Source organism: Phyllostomus discolor, chromosome 2 (assembly GCF_004126475.2).
Source record: "Phyllostomus discolor isolate MPI-MPIP mPhyDis1 chromosome 2, mPhyDis1.pri.v3, whole genome shotgun sequence".
Classification (NCBI taxonomy): Eukaryota; Metazoa; Chordata; class Mammalia; order Chiroptera; family Phyllostomidae; genus Phyllostomus; species Phyllostomus discolor.
This window is the reverse complement of record NC_040904.2, coordinates 80,431,825-80,448,357: the sequence shown is the minus strand read 5'-3', so window position 1 is coordinate 80,448,357 and position 16,533 is coordinate 80,431,825. Positions and strand designations below refer to the sequence as shown.

The window sequence follows — 16,533 nt, the reverse complement described above, 5'->3', positions numbered from 1 at the left end:
TCTGGTCCCTCTTGTAAATGGTCCTCCCTGCACCTGCAGCAAGCGAGCCCCCTGCCCATGTGGCATCACTTATAGCACTTCTCAGACTTGGTGTCACTTTTATGACCAACGTGTTTGTCTCTCATTGAATTTGAGTACCTGACTAATTTGACACTTACTCTGATATTCTAAAAGTCAGATTTTGTTGGACAACACATGTTTTTACAGGGACCCTGATACAGTGTTTCATGATGGGTGAGGAGCAACAGAGCTGACCGATAAGAACATGTATTCCTAGCTTGGCTGTTATCAGCTGTATGGCTTCAGGCAGATTATTTAACCATGTTAAGTCTCAGTTTTTCTTTTTTTGTTTTTGTGGGGGTTTTTTGTTGTTATGAATTGAGGACAATAATAGTACCTAAATAAGATCATGTATTTAAACTGATCAGGCTATAATAAGAGCTCAATGAAAGTTATTTTCATTGTTGTTCTTTTTTTTCTTTTGTTATTCTTATTCTTCTCCTTTTTCTTCTGTATCAAAAGTGCATAAATATAGACCTTATGAGGAGAGGCAGATAATTTAAGTACAATGCAGTAAGTGGAAATACTAGAAGAATAAAGCACTTTTGGAGCTCAGAGGATGCCCCCTCACAATTTGAGAATTAAGCTGCAATTTGATGGATGAGGAGTACCAGAAAGCAGGGAACATAAGTCCTCTCTCTCAGGTAGCTAGTGCCAAACCACAGTTGATTGGCCTGGCCTGTCCTAACTCCTAGGCACACAGCCTCCCATACCTGATCCTTCAGGCCTCTGCACTGATCAAAATGTTCTTTATCTGCCATCTTTATTATGGTAGTCATGAGCTACGTGTGGTTATTGAGCATGTCGCCATGTTCCTAGTGCCACATTAATTTTAATTGATTTAAACATCCACATTCATAGTGACCACCATATTGTACAGTACCCATCTGGCAGGTTCTCTAGATTCCTAAAAGGCAGGAGGTGCTTCTGGCCCAGTGGGGTCTCAGCCATGGCCAAAGCCAGTTTCCTACTTTTCTCTCTAGACTTGTGCCCCTTGTCACCTCTCCCACTCTGTGCTTTGAGCTTCTGAAACAGCTCTGGTGTTGATTCTCTGGGCAAGGAAACCATTAAGAAAATGGCTCCCACCTGTCTCTGCTAGGCTTCGAGTCAGCCCACTCTGACCTGTAGTTGCCTCTTTCTAGAGGTCTAAGTGCTCTTTGGGTGCTGGGAAATTTTGTCTTTTCATTGATTAATTCTTATTAGTCTTGTTCTGTCCCCACCCCTACCCCGCAAAGTATGTGCATGATCTGGTTGTTAAGGCTGGCTGAGTGAAACTTGGCTTCTTCCTCTGTTGTTCTAGGCTGACATCTGGGCCTCATCTCCTTAGGGGCTGGGCAACCTCCAAGATCAATGCTGTCATTCAGGGAGCCTCTCTACCGCATGTCGGCTCATTTCCAGAGTCAAAAGAAGACTACTGTCTTTTCCTGTTTCAAAAACCTTCAGACACCTAAGGACTCTCACACCCACTTACAGTTCTCTAGAAAACAAACACCATGTTTATTTTTTCAACCTCTGAGTGCCCTCCCTTTAACCTTTTGTCTATATCATTCCCTCTACTGGGCATATCCAAATTAAATGCTTATCTCATCTACAAAAACTTCTGTGATTATTCTAGCCCTTGCTTATCTCTCTTCATGAGTTTTTATAGCCTTTCACTCTCCACCACACATTTTAACAATTGTGATCTATCACACGATATTTAAACTTAGCGCCGTCTAGTCTTATCAGTGAGCTAGGTTGTGTTGCCGTGGGGAAAAGACCCTTTTCCTATTTCTCACAGCTCTTGACACGCTGTCAAACATATAGTAGCCACACGATGAGCACTTAGTCTATTTTAATAAATCTCTTTCAGAGATACTTGAACCTAGGCTTCATTTGTTCACAAATCATGTTTTACATACTTTTAAGCTTTGTTCTCATATTACTCTTAAAAATAAAAGACTGGGAGCTCATGTTCTGATGTATTTTGATATGAACTTAAGCTGTAGCTTAAAAAATATCGTGAAGATTCAGTACTGACTTGCAATAAGGTCACATAACTGGCCAATTCTATCCTGTAATCCTAAGGAGCTTTGAAAATCTTTGTCGGGGCTTGACTGTTGAGTGCTTTATGACTCAGTGACAGGTGATGGGTTTTCAGGACATTGTGTCAGAGTCTGTTTGACATGGCACAAAGATCACCAAGGGAGCAAAATGGAGTTAGGGAGCCACTACCCTGAAAGTATCTGAAAAATGAAGCTGTAATCCCCAGTTTTCTGGCATGATAGTTCAAAGATTGCCTCATCCAGTCCCATGCCTACAGCCTCCATTATGACAGCTCATAGGAGAAACCTGTCTGTTTGGAGATAGAATTACATATTTGACTGTATTTCATATTTAAATACATCTGTTGCACAGAAGTATTTCAAAAGCCCTCTATGTGAGTTGAGAAATATTGCCCATCTCTAGGCTGGTTTTCCAAGCAATGATATATGTGAGCCATTTTGAAGAACAAAACAGAGATGACAAAAGCCCAGGCATATGATAGTTTCCCTTCTAGAAGTTTGGTTTCCAGATCAAGTTTGAAGTACACTCAGAGTCTCAGCTCTGCTCTTTCTCTTATCAATTGAGCAGAACATATGGGGACAAAAGCCCAGACACACCTTGACCTTATTTCCCTGAATTTGCCTCATTCCAGGACCTACAAATTATTTGTATGTTCTGTTCTTACTCCATCCCTCAGTCTGTTCCCAGTGGCCTATGCCTAGAGCCACAGGGTGCAGACAAAGCCTGTTTGAAGTATCTGAACCTTCCTCATCTTGGTGGCTTGTAGCCACCACAGATACAGTCCATAGGGGAGGAAGTGGAGATGGGAGAAATCACTAGGGTCTCTGTTAACAATTACTTGTAACAAGAGGCCATGTCTTTGTTTCATCTTCCACAAAAGTTACCAGGAAAGAACCTAATGAATGAATTACCTCGTTAATCCACTTCATTTAGCATTCATTGAAGTTGTATGCTTCAATGAATACAACTTCAATATGGAAATAACTGCGTGGGTTTAAAAAAAATGACACAAATGCTGCCCCAGACTTTAAATTCAGACTATTCATCTTTCATGAGAACAATGCCTTGAAGAGTTGAGGGCGTTGAAAGCAACATCAATTGTGAATTAATAATCAAGACAAATGATTTTGAGTTTTACTTGGCTCCTAATGAGTCAACATATTACTGAGTACTGCTCAGCTGTTGTTATGTACTGGGGGAGTTAGTGCTGAGTTGGAAGTGACTGAATAATTATGAATGATCTATGAAGAGGTGAGTAATATGAATTCCTAGCAGATTTCTCCAAAGGCCATTGATTTATCAAGTATGTATTGAGTCAGTATTATGGGCCAGAAATTGTTTTAGACTTTGGTTGGGGTTATGACAGTAAATAAGATGAGGTCTCTGCTCTTATGAAGCTTATATTCTAGTGGGCTTCAGAGCACAAGGAAGGACAATGCGTGTTGGTGGGAGCAGGCCAGACCTTCACTGGAAGAAGAAGGAAGGCAGAAAATAAGGGTACAGATGCAGATAGGCTGGTGAAGTTTTTCACGAAACAAGAATAGTTTTTGATAATTTGGTTTACCAAGTTTGTTTGCCTATTCCTATGTATTTCTGGAATTAAATATGTTTTATCGATATAGTCACAGTACAACGTGTTTACAAATAACCATACACAGAAAAAACTTTTTATAGTTCTCATTACATCAGGAAAGGGGAGGGCCTGCTGAGTTTCTGCTGCTAAGCAGCTTAGCATCTCCCAATGTCACAAATTATAATTGCTGCTTCCCCCAATTCTACAGATTATCTTAATCTATGAGAATAGTCACAAGGGTGGAGTGCACTTCTAGCTTCTTTGTTCACTGTGGACCCTCCCAGGCAGCAGAGCTGCCTGTGGCCTGCACAGAAGCACCTCTTAGAAGGTACTAGTAGGGGCTGCCACACAGCCCAGAGTTGACGTGGAGAGGGAGGTGCCCTTACGCACTTCTTTCATGAAGACTGGCTCCCACTTGCAACATGCAGCCAGGTGCGGGCTTGGAAAAGCTTGGCTTAGCTTGGTTCCTTCCAGACCTCCTATAGCCCAGAGAGTCTCTTCTTTGTTTTAGAAATGATAAAAGTTTATGAATAATCAGGCATCAGAAGATACCTAATTAAATAATCATTTTATGCATTCAGAAGCTATATTGCATCTGTTTACTTATTATACCCTGCTTTAATCCACAAGAAAATTTCAGGGATGACCAAGGCCAAACAAAAGTGGGCTTCTCTTTTGGGTTGCCTCTCCCATTTGCACAAATAACTTGGGGTTTGTGGTATTATACATATGCATTGCTCTGGGTTTTTCATCTTAAACACTGTAACATGAGATGCCTCTCATTCTCCTCAGGTTGGTTAAATCACGACTTAACAGTTTCTGCCCCTCAGAAGTTGGACTCCTGAAAAATGTTGAACGAGAACAAGAATCAGAAGAAGAGATGTGATTTTTGATGGGCATCTAGTCTTTCTGGATGAACTTTATCTGTTTTGCATTGTTTTTATCCACAGTTTTGTTTCTTGATCTTTTGTTTGGCTAAGGATGATTCTTGGTGTATTGGTTGTATTTAGAATTTTGTTAAAGTATTTGAATTTAAATGTTTTATTTTAGGTTTGAAAACACTTTAGATGATAAGTTCATTTTGTGCTCAGTCTTGGTAGTCAGGGCCTGGAGTGACTGTTCCCACATCATCTAAAGTTTGTAGCTTATGCTATGAAACCCATTCATTTTATTTGCCTTGTAGATATGCTCAAGGTTTCTGGGCTTACTACCATTTGTAACTCATTAAACATAGAACTACACTTGTTTATCTTGTTGCTGTGATGAGAAATAAATGAGTACATGAACCTTGGCTCAGATACCTCGGGTCTTTGTTTTTGTTTCTCAGCTGTACCCCACCTTCACCTCATGAAGAAAAAGCTGTGTGACACTTTTCTTGTGAGACTTCTCTCTCTGTAGCACCTGAGTCCTCCTCTGGGGAAAGACAGACAGAGCCATCCTGAGTTGTGCACTCTTTGAGAGAAGATAAAAGGGATGATCTCTAGAACATAAGGCTGTGAAGCCATAAGAGACTGGGAAAGGAGAGTTATGTAGAGAGTAAAAGGCCATCAGTAGCGTAGTGTGGCCGCTATACTGTCCTCTCTGCCGAAATAGTTGAAGGGTTAAAACAAGGAATGGCTTTTAATGAAAACTGTGGGTAAAAGTCAGAACCCTTGCATAGTCTAAATAGACCCTGGTGGGGTCAGGAAATCTTGTTTCTAACTCTGGCTCTCACATTAATCAGCCTCAAGGGCTTGAGCAGTCACCATGCCCTTCTCTCTGAAGGAAAGGAATGGAATTGGGGGAATCATGGGGCCCTTTCTGAATGTCACAGATTTTAAATCTAGAGTCACTGAGACAAAACTGAAGCATGGAGTTAGCTAACTTTGTACAATTTTCGTTGAAAAGGCCAGTCTCTGCTGGAACAGAAAAGGTAAGGGGGCTTTGGGGATCCTCCAGGGGTGACTCAAAGATGGAGGAAAAGGAGCTGTCTTGTGGGCAGCTGGAGGTGAAATGTGGGCAATGAACTATGTCAGGCTCCCTGGCCTTCCAGCACGCTGACAAATCCAGAAGGCTGCCCCGGTCTGGTGAGATCCCAGTGACACTGATGAGGGAGGTGAGTGGATGGTTTCCGCCAAAGAACTGGGCTCATTCTTTTTTTTTTTTTTTAGATTAATTGGACTTAGTCATTTTTTAATTTTCCTTTTTCCTATACAACTAGCAAATATTTCTGCTTAAATTCTTAGTTTATAAAAGTGATGACTAGAAAGATGTGCTGTTTTAGTTTTCCAGGAAAGCATTTAGGAAGGTCTAAACCAAGGGTATCAAACTCATTTTCACTGGGGGCCACATCAGCCTCATACTTGCCTTCAAAGGACTCAATGTAATGTCAACTCCTTAACAGTTAAGGAGTAGTTACATTTATACAGTCCTAAAATTATTTTGGCCCTTTGAAGGCAGCCGCGAGGCTGATGTGGCCCCCAGTGAAAATGAGTTTGACGCCCTGGTCTAAACAATACAATACAGAGGGTGATCATCTACTACAGCTCACTGGGTGTGTTAATGAAAGAACTAAAGACATAAAGGTTATCGAATGAACAAATAATTTCAGACACTTGGTATTCCTTCTATACACATTAGCTTTTCTATCAACCAGTTTGCAGACACAGTCGTTTTTTCAAATGTAAGATCTGAAAATGGTTGATGTAACTGCATTTCTGGCGTGGGAAATGTCCACATGCCATGGGCCTTAGGTGATCATGGCCTTGTTTCTGCCCATGTGTGTCCTGTATCTCATGGCTCTTTTCTAGTCCAGCAAGTTTCTATGACTTTGGCAACTTTGTGTTTCAAAAGAGTGAGCCATCAAAAAGGTGCAGGGATTTAGCAGTACAAATCGGTAGTTACAGATTAGTCATGGGGATGTAAAGTACAGCACAGGGATATAGTAAATACTAGTTTAATAACTCTATATGGTGTCAGATGGGTACTAGATTTATTGGGGTGACCACTTCATAAGTTATATAAATGTCTAATCATGGGGTTGTACACCTGAAATGTATAATAGTGTATGTCAACTATAATTTAAAAATGAGAGAATTTAAAAATGAGAGAGAGAGAGAGAGAGAGAGAGAGAGAGAGAGAGAAGAAGCCATCAGCTGCAATTACATGAAAATGGCAGTTCTGGTATCCAGGCCTGAGAAGAAACTCTAGGAATAATTATGAACCAGGTTAAGGCTGGATTTTGAAAACTATAAATGCAAATATTCCCAGTCTTTATGAGAGAGCAGAAATGTCTGTTCCTCTACTCTCTGCACAGAGAGAACACGAGTGAGAGGCAACCCAGTGAGTTCTCAGGGGAGGAACATTTGGTTCAGGTCTAAGTCCATAGTCTGGGGCTTTCTGCCTCTAGTACCTGAAATCAGAAATAAATTTGAACACCATCGTTGTAATTTTATGGAAGCCTTCACAAAGGAAGAGGTTGGGGGATGTTGCCTTCTCTTTTATTTGTGTTTTATCACAACTCTTCCAAAAATGTGGGGTCCCATTCCTGAGCTTTTCCCAACCCCACATTTGTGGGTATCCTATGCTTCATTTCATTGTATTTTATTGTGTTTCAAAGTAAAGAAACTCTTTAAATAACTCTGTGCAAAATCAACATTGGCTATTGATGTGATACCAACTCCTTGGTGATTTCTGTAGCCTTCAATCTCCTTTGCTTGGGAAACAGCAGCCTCTGATTGCATTAACTTCCAGCTCATTGTTGAAATGGGAGGTTGGGTCATGACCATCTTGATGTACTCCTTATCACCCTTTGTTACTATAGGGCTCACCACTCAAGGCTGTGTTGATTGTATCTTGGTTGTGGATAAATCAGTAGTGCATGAGTCACTGGGGACAATAAGAACAATGAAAATAAAAGCTGAAAAGTGAGGTATTCCAAAGTATAAGAAATCAATAGATAAGAAGTATAAAAGTTCTTATATATGGAGAATAGATCTAGAAATTCTGTATTCTGACTAATGTGAATACCAGATGGAGAAAATTGAGAGAATAAAGATAAAAAGCATGAGATAAAGCATGAAATAATAGGAAAGAATTTTGCCTAAATAAATGGCAATAAAGGAAGATTTTTTGCTTTAAGCTTGGAGAAACATGCAGTGAATAGAATGACTGGGTTTCTGGACTAAACTAGCAAAATTGAGAAAACTTAATTCTTATAGTTCTAAGTTCAATTTATGAATATTAGCATTCTATTTTAATTTAAGTACATTCTTTTTTATGTTTATGATAATATAGTTTATTATATTTTTATGAGTAGGGTGAAATACTATCATTTTTAATTATATTTTCCTGATTATGCTATTACAGTTGTCCCAGTGTTTTACCCCCTCAGTCCCCCCTCCATCCAGCACTACCCAGTCCTCAGGCAGTTCCCACACATTTGTTCATGTCCATGGGTTCTGTGTATAAGTTCGTTGGCTTCTCCATTTCCTACACTGTACTTTACCAATTTGTCTTCTTAATCTGCTCACCTCTTCACCCATCCCCCCACACCATCTTCCCATCTGCAACCATCAAAATGCTCTCTGTATCCATGATTCTTCTGTTCTTCTTGTTTACTTTGTTTTTTTAACTTCAGTTGTTGATAGATATGTATTTATTGTCATTTTATTATTCATAGTTTTCTTAAATAAGTCTCTTTAATGTTTCATATTATAATGGTTTGGTGATGATGAACTCCTTTAGTTTTTCTTGTCTGGGAAGCATTTTATTTGCCCTTCAATTCTAAATGACAGCTTTGCTGGACAGAACAATCTTAGGTGTAGGTCCCTGTTTTTTGTCACTGAATACTTCTTGCTAGTCCTTTCCCAACTGCAAAATTTCTTTTGAGAAATCAGCTGACAGTCTTAGAGAATTCCCCTTAGATAACTAACTGCTTTTCTCTTGCTGGTTTTAAGATTCTGTCTTTACATTAAACCTTTGGCATTTTAATTGTGATGTGTCTTGTTGTGGGTTTTGCTGTGTCCATCTTGTTTGGAACTCTCAGTGCTTCCTGGACTTGCATGTCTGTTTCCATCTCAAAATTAAGGAAGTTTTCCTTCATTATCTTTTCAAATAGCTTTCCAAATTCTTGCTCTTTCTCTTCTCCTTCTGGCATCCCTATGATGAAAATGTTGGTCCTCTTGAAGTTGTCCCAGAAGCTCCTTACACTATCCTGTTTTGGGGGGCTCTTTTTTCATCTTGTTCTGATTGGTTATTTTTTTCTTCTTTATGTTCCAAATCATTGATTTGGTTCTTGGCTTCATCCTCTCTACTGTTGTTCCCTGTAAATTGTTCTTTATTTCAATTCATGTATCCTTTGTTTCTGACTGGATCTTTTTTATGCTGCTGAGGTCCTCATTAAGTTCCTTGAGCATTCTTATAACCAGTGTTTTGCATCTGATAGATTGCTTTTCTCCATTTTGTTTAGCTCTTTTTCTGGACTTTTGATCTTTTCTTTCATTTGGGCTATGTTTCTTTGTCTCTTCATTTTGGCAGCCTCCCTCTGTTTTTTCTGTGTATTATGTAGAACTGCTATGACTCCCCATCTTGGTCATGTGGCCTAATGTAGTAGGTGTCCTGTATGGTCCAGTGGCACAGCCTCCCCCATCACCCAAGATGGGTACTTGAAGTGCACCCTCCATGTGGGCTGAGTACAGATCCCTCTTGTAGTTGAGTCTTGATCACTGTTGGCAGGTCAATGGAGGGGCTTACTGAAATCAGTCGCCTTCAAGGACTGGTGGTGACTGCTGACTACCAACCTCCATCCTCCAGGATCAGCTGTGTAGGGGCAGGGTGGTGGTGCTTCACTGAGGTCTGTAGTTGTCCACCAGATACTCAGGCTCTGGGGTTTCCCAGGTGGTGCAGGCCAAGGTCAGCCACCACCTATGTTCTGCCCTAGGCTACCCAACATGAACTACAAAGCAATCTGCAAATGGCTGCTATTTGTGCTGGTCTTGAGGATTCCCAGGTGAAGCTAAGCTGTGAACCTTGGCTGGCTGCTGCTAGTGCTGGGCGTTGGGTTACTCAATAAGAGGTACAGGGACTGGGGGCTCACTGAGACTGGCTGATCCTTGTTTGACAGTATTTAGGAAGACTTGAAGCATGAGCAAAGACAAGCCACTTAGAAGGAATAGTCACTGTTAACAGTCTAAGTGGGACCATAAGTTGGTTGTGGTAGAACCTCAGGGAATCACCAGGTGGGGCAAACAGTGTAATTGAGTCTCAGATGTGACACCTGCCTACTGGCTCTGTGGCTCTATGGGTGGAGGGTTCAGAAAAGGAACAGTGGCCTCTGCCAGTCATTCTTTCTGGGAGAAAGCTGCCCCCGAGCTCTTGCCCTGATGCTAAACACTCATTTCTTCTCTGTATGCCACTGGTGCCTTGCAAACTGCTACTTTAGTGCTGAAGCTCAGAGGGTATGAGTCTGAGTAAGTCCATGTGCAGGTCCTTTAATAGAAACTGCTTGGGAACCCAGCAGTTTCTTCTGCTGACTCAATCCCTGCTGGTTTTTACAGCCAGAAGTTATGGTGACTTATCTTCCTGTTACTGGAACCCTGGGCTCAGGGGCCTGGTGTGGGGCTGGGGCCCCTCAATCCTGTGATATCCCTCTTGAATTTTTATCCACCACATGTTGGTGTGGGAAGCCCATTCCCCATCTGTGCCCCTCCTACCAGTCTGGATGGATGTGGTTTCTTTAATTCCATAGTTGTCAGACTTCCATTCCACTCAATTTCTGACAGTTCTGAGTAATGGTTGTTTTCCAGTTTAGTTGTAATTTCGATGTGGCTGTGTGAGGAGGGGTTTTACCTATGCCTCCATCTTGACTGAAAGTCTCCTCAAGTCACATAATTCAAGCAAATTTTAAAACTTGGATTAAGAAAACTGTAATGTTTGGGCACAATTTTAAACTTAGATTTCTCTTTAAACATCGTAACATATATTTATAAATTAAATATTTTTTATATTCTTAATACTTCAATTAACTAACAGATCTCCCCAAATTAAGTTAATCTCACAATTCTTATAAATTAAACTTATAAATGTGACACTTAAGTTTTCTTGAATATTTTAATATTGTGTATAAACTTAGTGAAAACTCAATTTAATATCACTAGCCTAAATCTGTTACTCAATTGCATATTTATAAATGGAACTTCTAACCTGCACAGAGAAAATCATTAAAAAAGTTATAAATCTTTAAAGTGCTAAACATGTTCTTTTTTTTGATTATTTATTTATTTATTTTTAGAGAGGAAAAGGGGGGAGAGAGAGAGATTAATGTGTGGTTGCTGGGGGCCATGGCCTGCAACCTAGGCATGTGCCCTGACTGGGAATTGAACCTGCGATGCCTGGTTCGCAGTCCGCGCTCAATCCATTGAGCTATGCCAGCCAGGGCTAAACATGTTCTTTAACACAAAATATCAGCATTGTGGTTTTGATTCTCTTATACATTTCCATACACTTATTTTAAATCTGCATTTTAAAACAAGCGAAATGATTAGTTTATGGCAGGCAATGTTGGGGAACATAGTCCACTGGTTGAGATTTTCATGCTGATTTTGAAGGTGACAGCATTCTTGACAGTGTCCCTAATGGTGCATACCAAATCTGTTACTTATAGTCAGTACACCAAGCCCTCCACACGGGTCATCTCCCAGCCTGCTGCAGGCACCTCCCTGAACTGCAGTCATACTTAAAACAATCTGTCTTTTCTTCCTACTCATGAGAATCTGCGACCCCCACCCAGGCTGTCATGTCATTTGATGTGATTTCATTATTCTTTAGCTCTTACAATATTTAAATACTTTTCCTTCTACAAGCAAAGACTACTGGGCTTGATGTAGCCCTGCACTTTTTCTTCCATGTACTTCCTATCTGGAGAGAGAGGAATGGAAGGAAGAAAGAGAAGGAGAGAAACATTGATCAGTTGCCTTCTGCATGCACTCCAACCATAGAGCAAACCCAAAACTCAGGCATGTGCCCTGACTGGGAATCAAATCCAGAACTTTCAGTCTGCAGTATGATTCCCAACCAACTGAGCCACAGTGGCTAGGGCTGCTTTTATTTTTGATGCAATTATAAATGGGATTATTTTCTTACTTTCCCTTTCTGATAGTTTGTTATTGGTCTATAAAAATGCAACTGATTTCTGGATATTTATTTTGTATCCTGCTACTTTAGTGAATTTATTTATCAATTCTAGCAGTTTTTTGGTGGAATATTCAGGGTTCTCTGTATACAGTATCATGTCATCTGCAAATAATGACAGTTCTACTTCTTTCCAATTTGAATGCCTTTTATTTCTTCTTCTTGTCTGGTAGCTGTGGCTAGGACTTCCAGTACTATGTTGAATAAGAGTGGTGAAAGCAGACATCCCTGTCTTCTTCTCAGTCTTAAAGGAAACACTTGTAGTTTTTGCCCATTGAGTTGGTTGTAGGTTTCTCATATATGGTATTTATTATGTTGAGGAATGCTCCCTCTATTCCCACTTTGCTGAGTTTTTATCATAAGTGGGTGCTGGGTTTTATCAAATGCTTTTTCTGCATCTATTGACATCATCATGTATTTTTATCCTTCATTTTGTTTGTGTTGTATCACGTTTATTGATTTGTGGATATTGTCCCAACTTTGCATCCTTAGAATAAAGTCCACTTGATCAGGGTGTATGATCTTTTTGATGTTTTGCTGGATCTGGTTTTCTAATATATTATGGAGGATTTTATCATCTATGTTCATCAGGGATATTGGTCTATAATTTTCTTTTCTTATAGTCCTTTTATCTGGTTTTGTAATTAGAATAATGTGGGCTTCATAAAATGAACTTGGCAGTCTTCCTCTTAAATTTTTTGGAAGAGTTTGAGGAGAGGAGTTTGGGTTAGTGGGCCCTCCTGTTGTAACTGAGTCTTGATTGCTATTGGCTCACTCAAGCGTGGGCTTGACCCTCAGGCTGGCTGACGGTGAGGATTGACCCTGACCACAGTATATGAGCTGCTATGCAGGTCTGACTACATGAAGTGTAATTTGCCTCAGCAGGGTCTGGGGCCAGCCAAGATCTCCCTTTGAATCTGCCTCTTGTGAAGCTAATAGATCCTTCTCTGATGTCTGAAGCTGGCCACTGCATGTGTCTGTCCTGGGGACTCTGGTATAGACTGATGTTGAATGTTGCCTGTGACTTTCCCTGGGCAACTTGTATGGAGCTACAAAGCGATCCACGGTTTGTGGCTGCCTGTGCTTGGCCTTTGTATGTGCAGGAAGGATCAAGCTGTGCACCTAGGCCAGCTGTCACCAGCACTGGGACCATGTCAGCAAAATTCCCAAGGCACCCCAAGATCTACCTCCACCTGCCAATGCCTGCTGGCTACTTGATAGGCTCAGCCACTGAAAGAGTCTCTGGCAGTATTCAAGTTTCATGAGGTAGGTCCTTAGTGATTTACCAGGTAGGAGTGAATGGTATTCACCAGATTGATACAGGTTCAAACTCAAGTGCCTGTGCTGGGTCTGAGGCTACTCAGGAAATGTCCCAGGGTATACCAAGTCTAGGCTGCTACCCACTAGGTACTTGCAGACCTTTGTGGTGGGGCAGGGTCTCAGGGAGCTGTCAGGGAGTTGTCCAGTGTATTTGGGCCTGACAAACCCAGCAGAGTTTATCAGGCCCAAACGTACCAAGATTTGGCCATGTCTGAGTGTACTTCAATATGTTGTTATGTTCTCATATCCTTCAACACAACCTGGTACCATTCAGGCTGACTTGTTCTTTGTTCCCCAAACATGTTCATTTTAATTTCCACATCAATATTGGATAAACTATTCTCAATTCCCTCCTCCTTACAGCGGTTCTGGAAGGCTCAGTTCAAGATTTCTTTTCTACTGCTCTATACCACTCTCTTCTGTCTATAAAATCCGGTAGCACAGATCCCAGGGTAACAGTGGATCACAGACTGTTCAGCCCTCTAATTAGCTACATATAAATTCTACCTTCTCAATATAATTCCCTAAAGACAACCATACTTCTTTTATTTCTATTGAAGCGCCCAAGGAATCCTTCTCAAACTGTAGCACTGGAAAGTGAGCTATAGGAGCAGAAAGAAGAGATAAAGTCAGAGAAAAAGATTGTAGTGAGGATGCTGAGACTAGAGAGCTAGTGGCTTGTCCAAGGCCATGCAGTCAGTTAGAGGCCAAGCCCATGCTGGGATGTAAGTCTGCTAATAGCAGACACGAGGGCTCTTCCCACTTCAGAGGTTATGCTACTGCATAGTGGATATTTCAGTTCCTTCTTAAATTCATCTGCCTTATTCTAAGGACCTTCTGTCCCCCACCCCTGATCCCCACACAAGTGTTCCATGCAGAGGGGGAGACTTTGACTTCTGTGTGGGTATCTCTGGTGATTTAATTCCTGTGTGAAACTGTCTTGGTGAGTTTGAACTGCTGTAGTAGAACATCACAGACTAGATAGGTTAAACAGCAAGCATTTATTTCTCACAGGTATGGACTCTGGGAAGTCCAAGGTCAAGGCACCGGGAGATCTGGTGTCTGGTAAAGGCCTGCTTCCTGGTTTGTGGGCGGCTGCCGTCTTATATCTTCATATGGTGGAGACAGATTCTCTCCCTCTCTACTTTCCTCATCGTAAGGTCATAATTCCCTTATGAGGGTTCCACACTGATAATCTAATTGCTTCTCAAAAGCCTCACCTTCAAATCCCATTACATTGGGGATTAGAGATTCAACATAAGAAATCTGAGGGGACACAAACATTCAGTCCATAGCAGAAATACAAGAGAAGGAATACCAGGACAGAGACGATCGAGTCACATAATTTTTCCCAGAATATGATACCTGTCCTATTCCCTAACCTCCAAGAAATGTGGCCAAATTTATTTCACATCTGATGTGCCTACTTACGGATGAATGGCTCAGTACTGAAGATACCGTGTATTAAGCTTAACAGTAGAAAAAACTACAGCAAAATGATGCTGCCCTCTAGTGGCAAAGCATGGAAACACAACTGATAAGCCAAAGGACCAGGTTCATATCCCAAACTTCTTTAACCCAGGGAACAAGTCACACAACAAACAATGTTAGAGGTAGAGTTTGGGTTATTTTAAAAAGTCTTAGATACTAATTTATTAGCACTATAATCCATAGTTATGACAGTCTGAATTGTGACCCATCCCATACATTCATATATTGAAGTCCTAACCGCCGATAGTTCAGAATGTGATCTTATTTGAAAGTAGAGTTGATCGGCCCTGGACAGTGTGGCTCAGCTGATTGGAGTGTGGTCCTGTAAACCAATAGGTAGTGGGTTTGATTCCTGATCAGGGCTCATGCCTGGGTTGAGGTTCCATCCCTGGTTAGGGTGCACGCAAGAAGCAACCAATCGATGTTTCTCCCTCATATCAGTGTTTCTCTCCCTCTCTCTACCTCCCTTCCCCTCTCTCTAAATTCAATCAGCATGTCCTCAGGTAAGGATAAGGAAAGAAAATAGGGTTGTTCAGTGTGGTGATTCCTGGGGTGGGGGAGAGTATGGTGGGATAACTGGTGATGGATGGAAACTTGACTTGGGGTCGTGAACACACTATACAGTGGGCAGATGATGTGTTGTGGAACTGTGCACCTGACACCTTATAATTTTGTTAATCAGTGTCACCCAAGTAAATTCAATAAAAAGGATTTTTTTATTTTAAAAAAGAGAAAATAGCATTGTTGTGGATATAATTAGTTAGGATGAGGTCATACTGGAGTAGGGTGAGCCCAGTGAAATATACCTGGTGTCCTTATAAAAAGGGAAAATTTGGACACACACACACACACGCACACACGCACACAATGCTATGTAAACACCAAGGCACCAGACAGGGTGCTGTGTCTACAAGTTAAGAAATGCCAAAGGCATTGCATTAAGAAATGCAAACTGCCAGAAGCTAAGCGAGAGGGCTGAGGCAGATTCTCCCCTAGCACCATCAGAGCGGGCACAGCCTTACTGATTACTTGATCTTGGACTTCTAGTCTCCAGACTTGTGAGACAGTAAATCTGTTGTTTAAGCCATTCAGTTTATGGTACTTTATTATAGCCATCAGAGAAAACTAATGCATCCATGACTTTAACATTAGCTTGAAGCTTAATTTTTTTAGACTTCAAAATAAAGCATGTATTTGGGCTGAAAATGGTATGGTGAAGGTACTCTGACAATTGCCAGGCATGAAGATATAAATTATATCTCCCAAATTTTATTACCAACTATCAAATGTAGTGTCATCACTGAGCACCCTGATGACAACTTGGCGGGGCCATGCATTTATGCTGTTTTATGGCCCCACCCCGAGTGGCAAGTTTCCTTAACTGCTCATTCTAATCTTCCTCAGGTAGACACTTGTAGAGTAAATCATTTACCAAGTAGTGACTTCTGTATTGCTATCTTTGGTGCGCTCTACATTTTATATGGCTTCTCTCTAACTGGATCACAAAATCCTTGAGTGTCATACACTATTGTTAAGCTTTCTGGGGATTATAAGCCTTATCTGAAAAGTGTATGGTACATGTTGCAAAACTGTCACTGAATTAGTCAGGGTTCTCCAGAAACAGAACCAGTGAGATAGATAGGCAGAGAGTTATTTTTAAAAATTGGCTTATGTGATTGTGGAAGTTGGCAAGTCCAAAATCTTCAGGGTAAGCTCTTAGGCTCTTAAGAAGGTGGGCAAAGAGTTGTTGCTACAGTCCGAGTCCAAGGCAGTTTGCCCGCAGAATTGCACCTTCTTCACTTTCTATTAGGGTCTTCAACTGCTTGGATGAGGGTAATCTGCTTCACTCAAAGTCTACAGATTTAAATATTCGC

General features: G+C 41.0%; 1 protein-coding gene across 7 annotated transcripts in view; it reads left to right on the top strand.

The window, feature by feature from the left end:
- TMEM45A (transmembrane protein 45A) overlaps positions 1–4,970 on the top strand; it is an 86,940-nt gene extending 81,970 nt beyond the window's left edge. For 4 of the 7 annotated variants that reach the window (XM_036018001.1, XM_036018003.1, XM_036018002.1 and 1 more), the window contains one exon: positions 1,361–1,620. In XM_036018001.1, coding sequence (XP_035873894.1) covers positions 1,361–1,511 — 151 coding nt within the window. In that variant the 3' untranslated portion in view covers positions 1,512–1,620. Of the gene's footprint in view, positions 1–1,360; positions 1,623–4,471 lie in introns of those variants that run through there. The other 3 variants (XM_036018005.1, XM_036018004.1, XM_028504921.2) reach the window with 2 other exon arrangements.
- Positions 4,971–16,533: the final 11,563 nt, after the last annotated feature.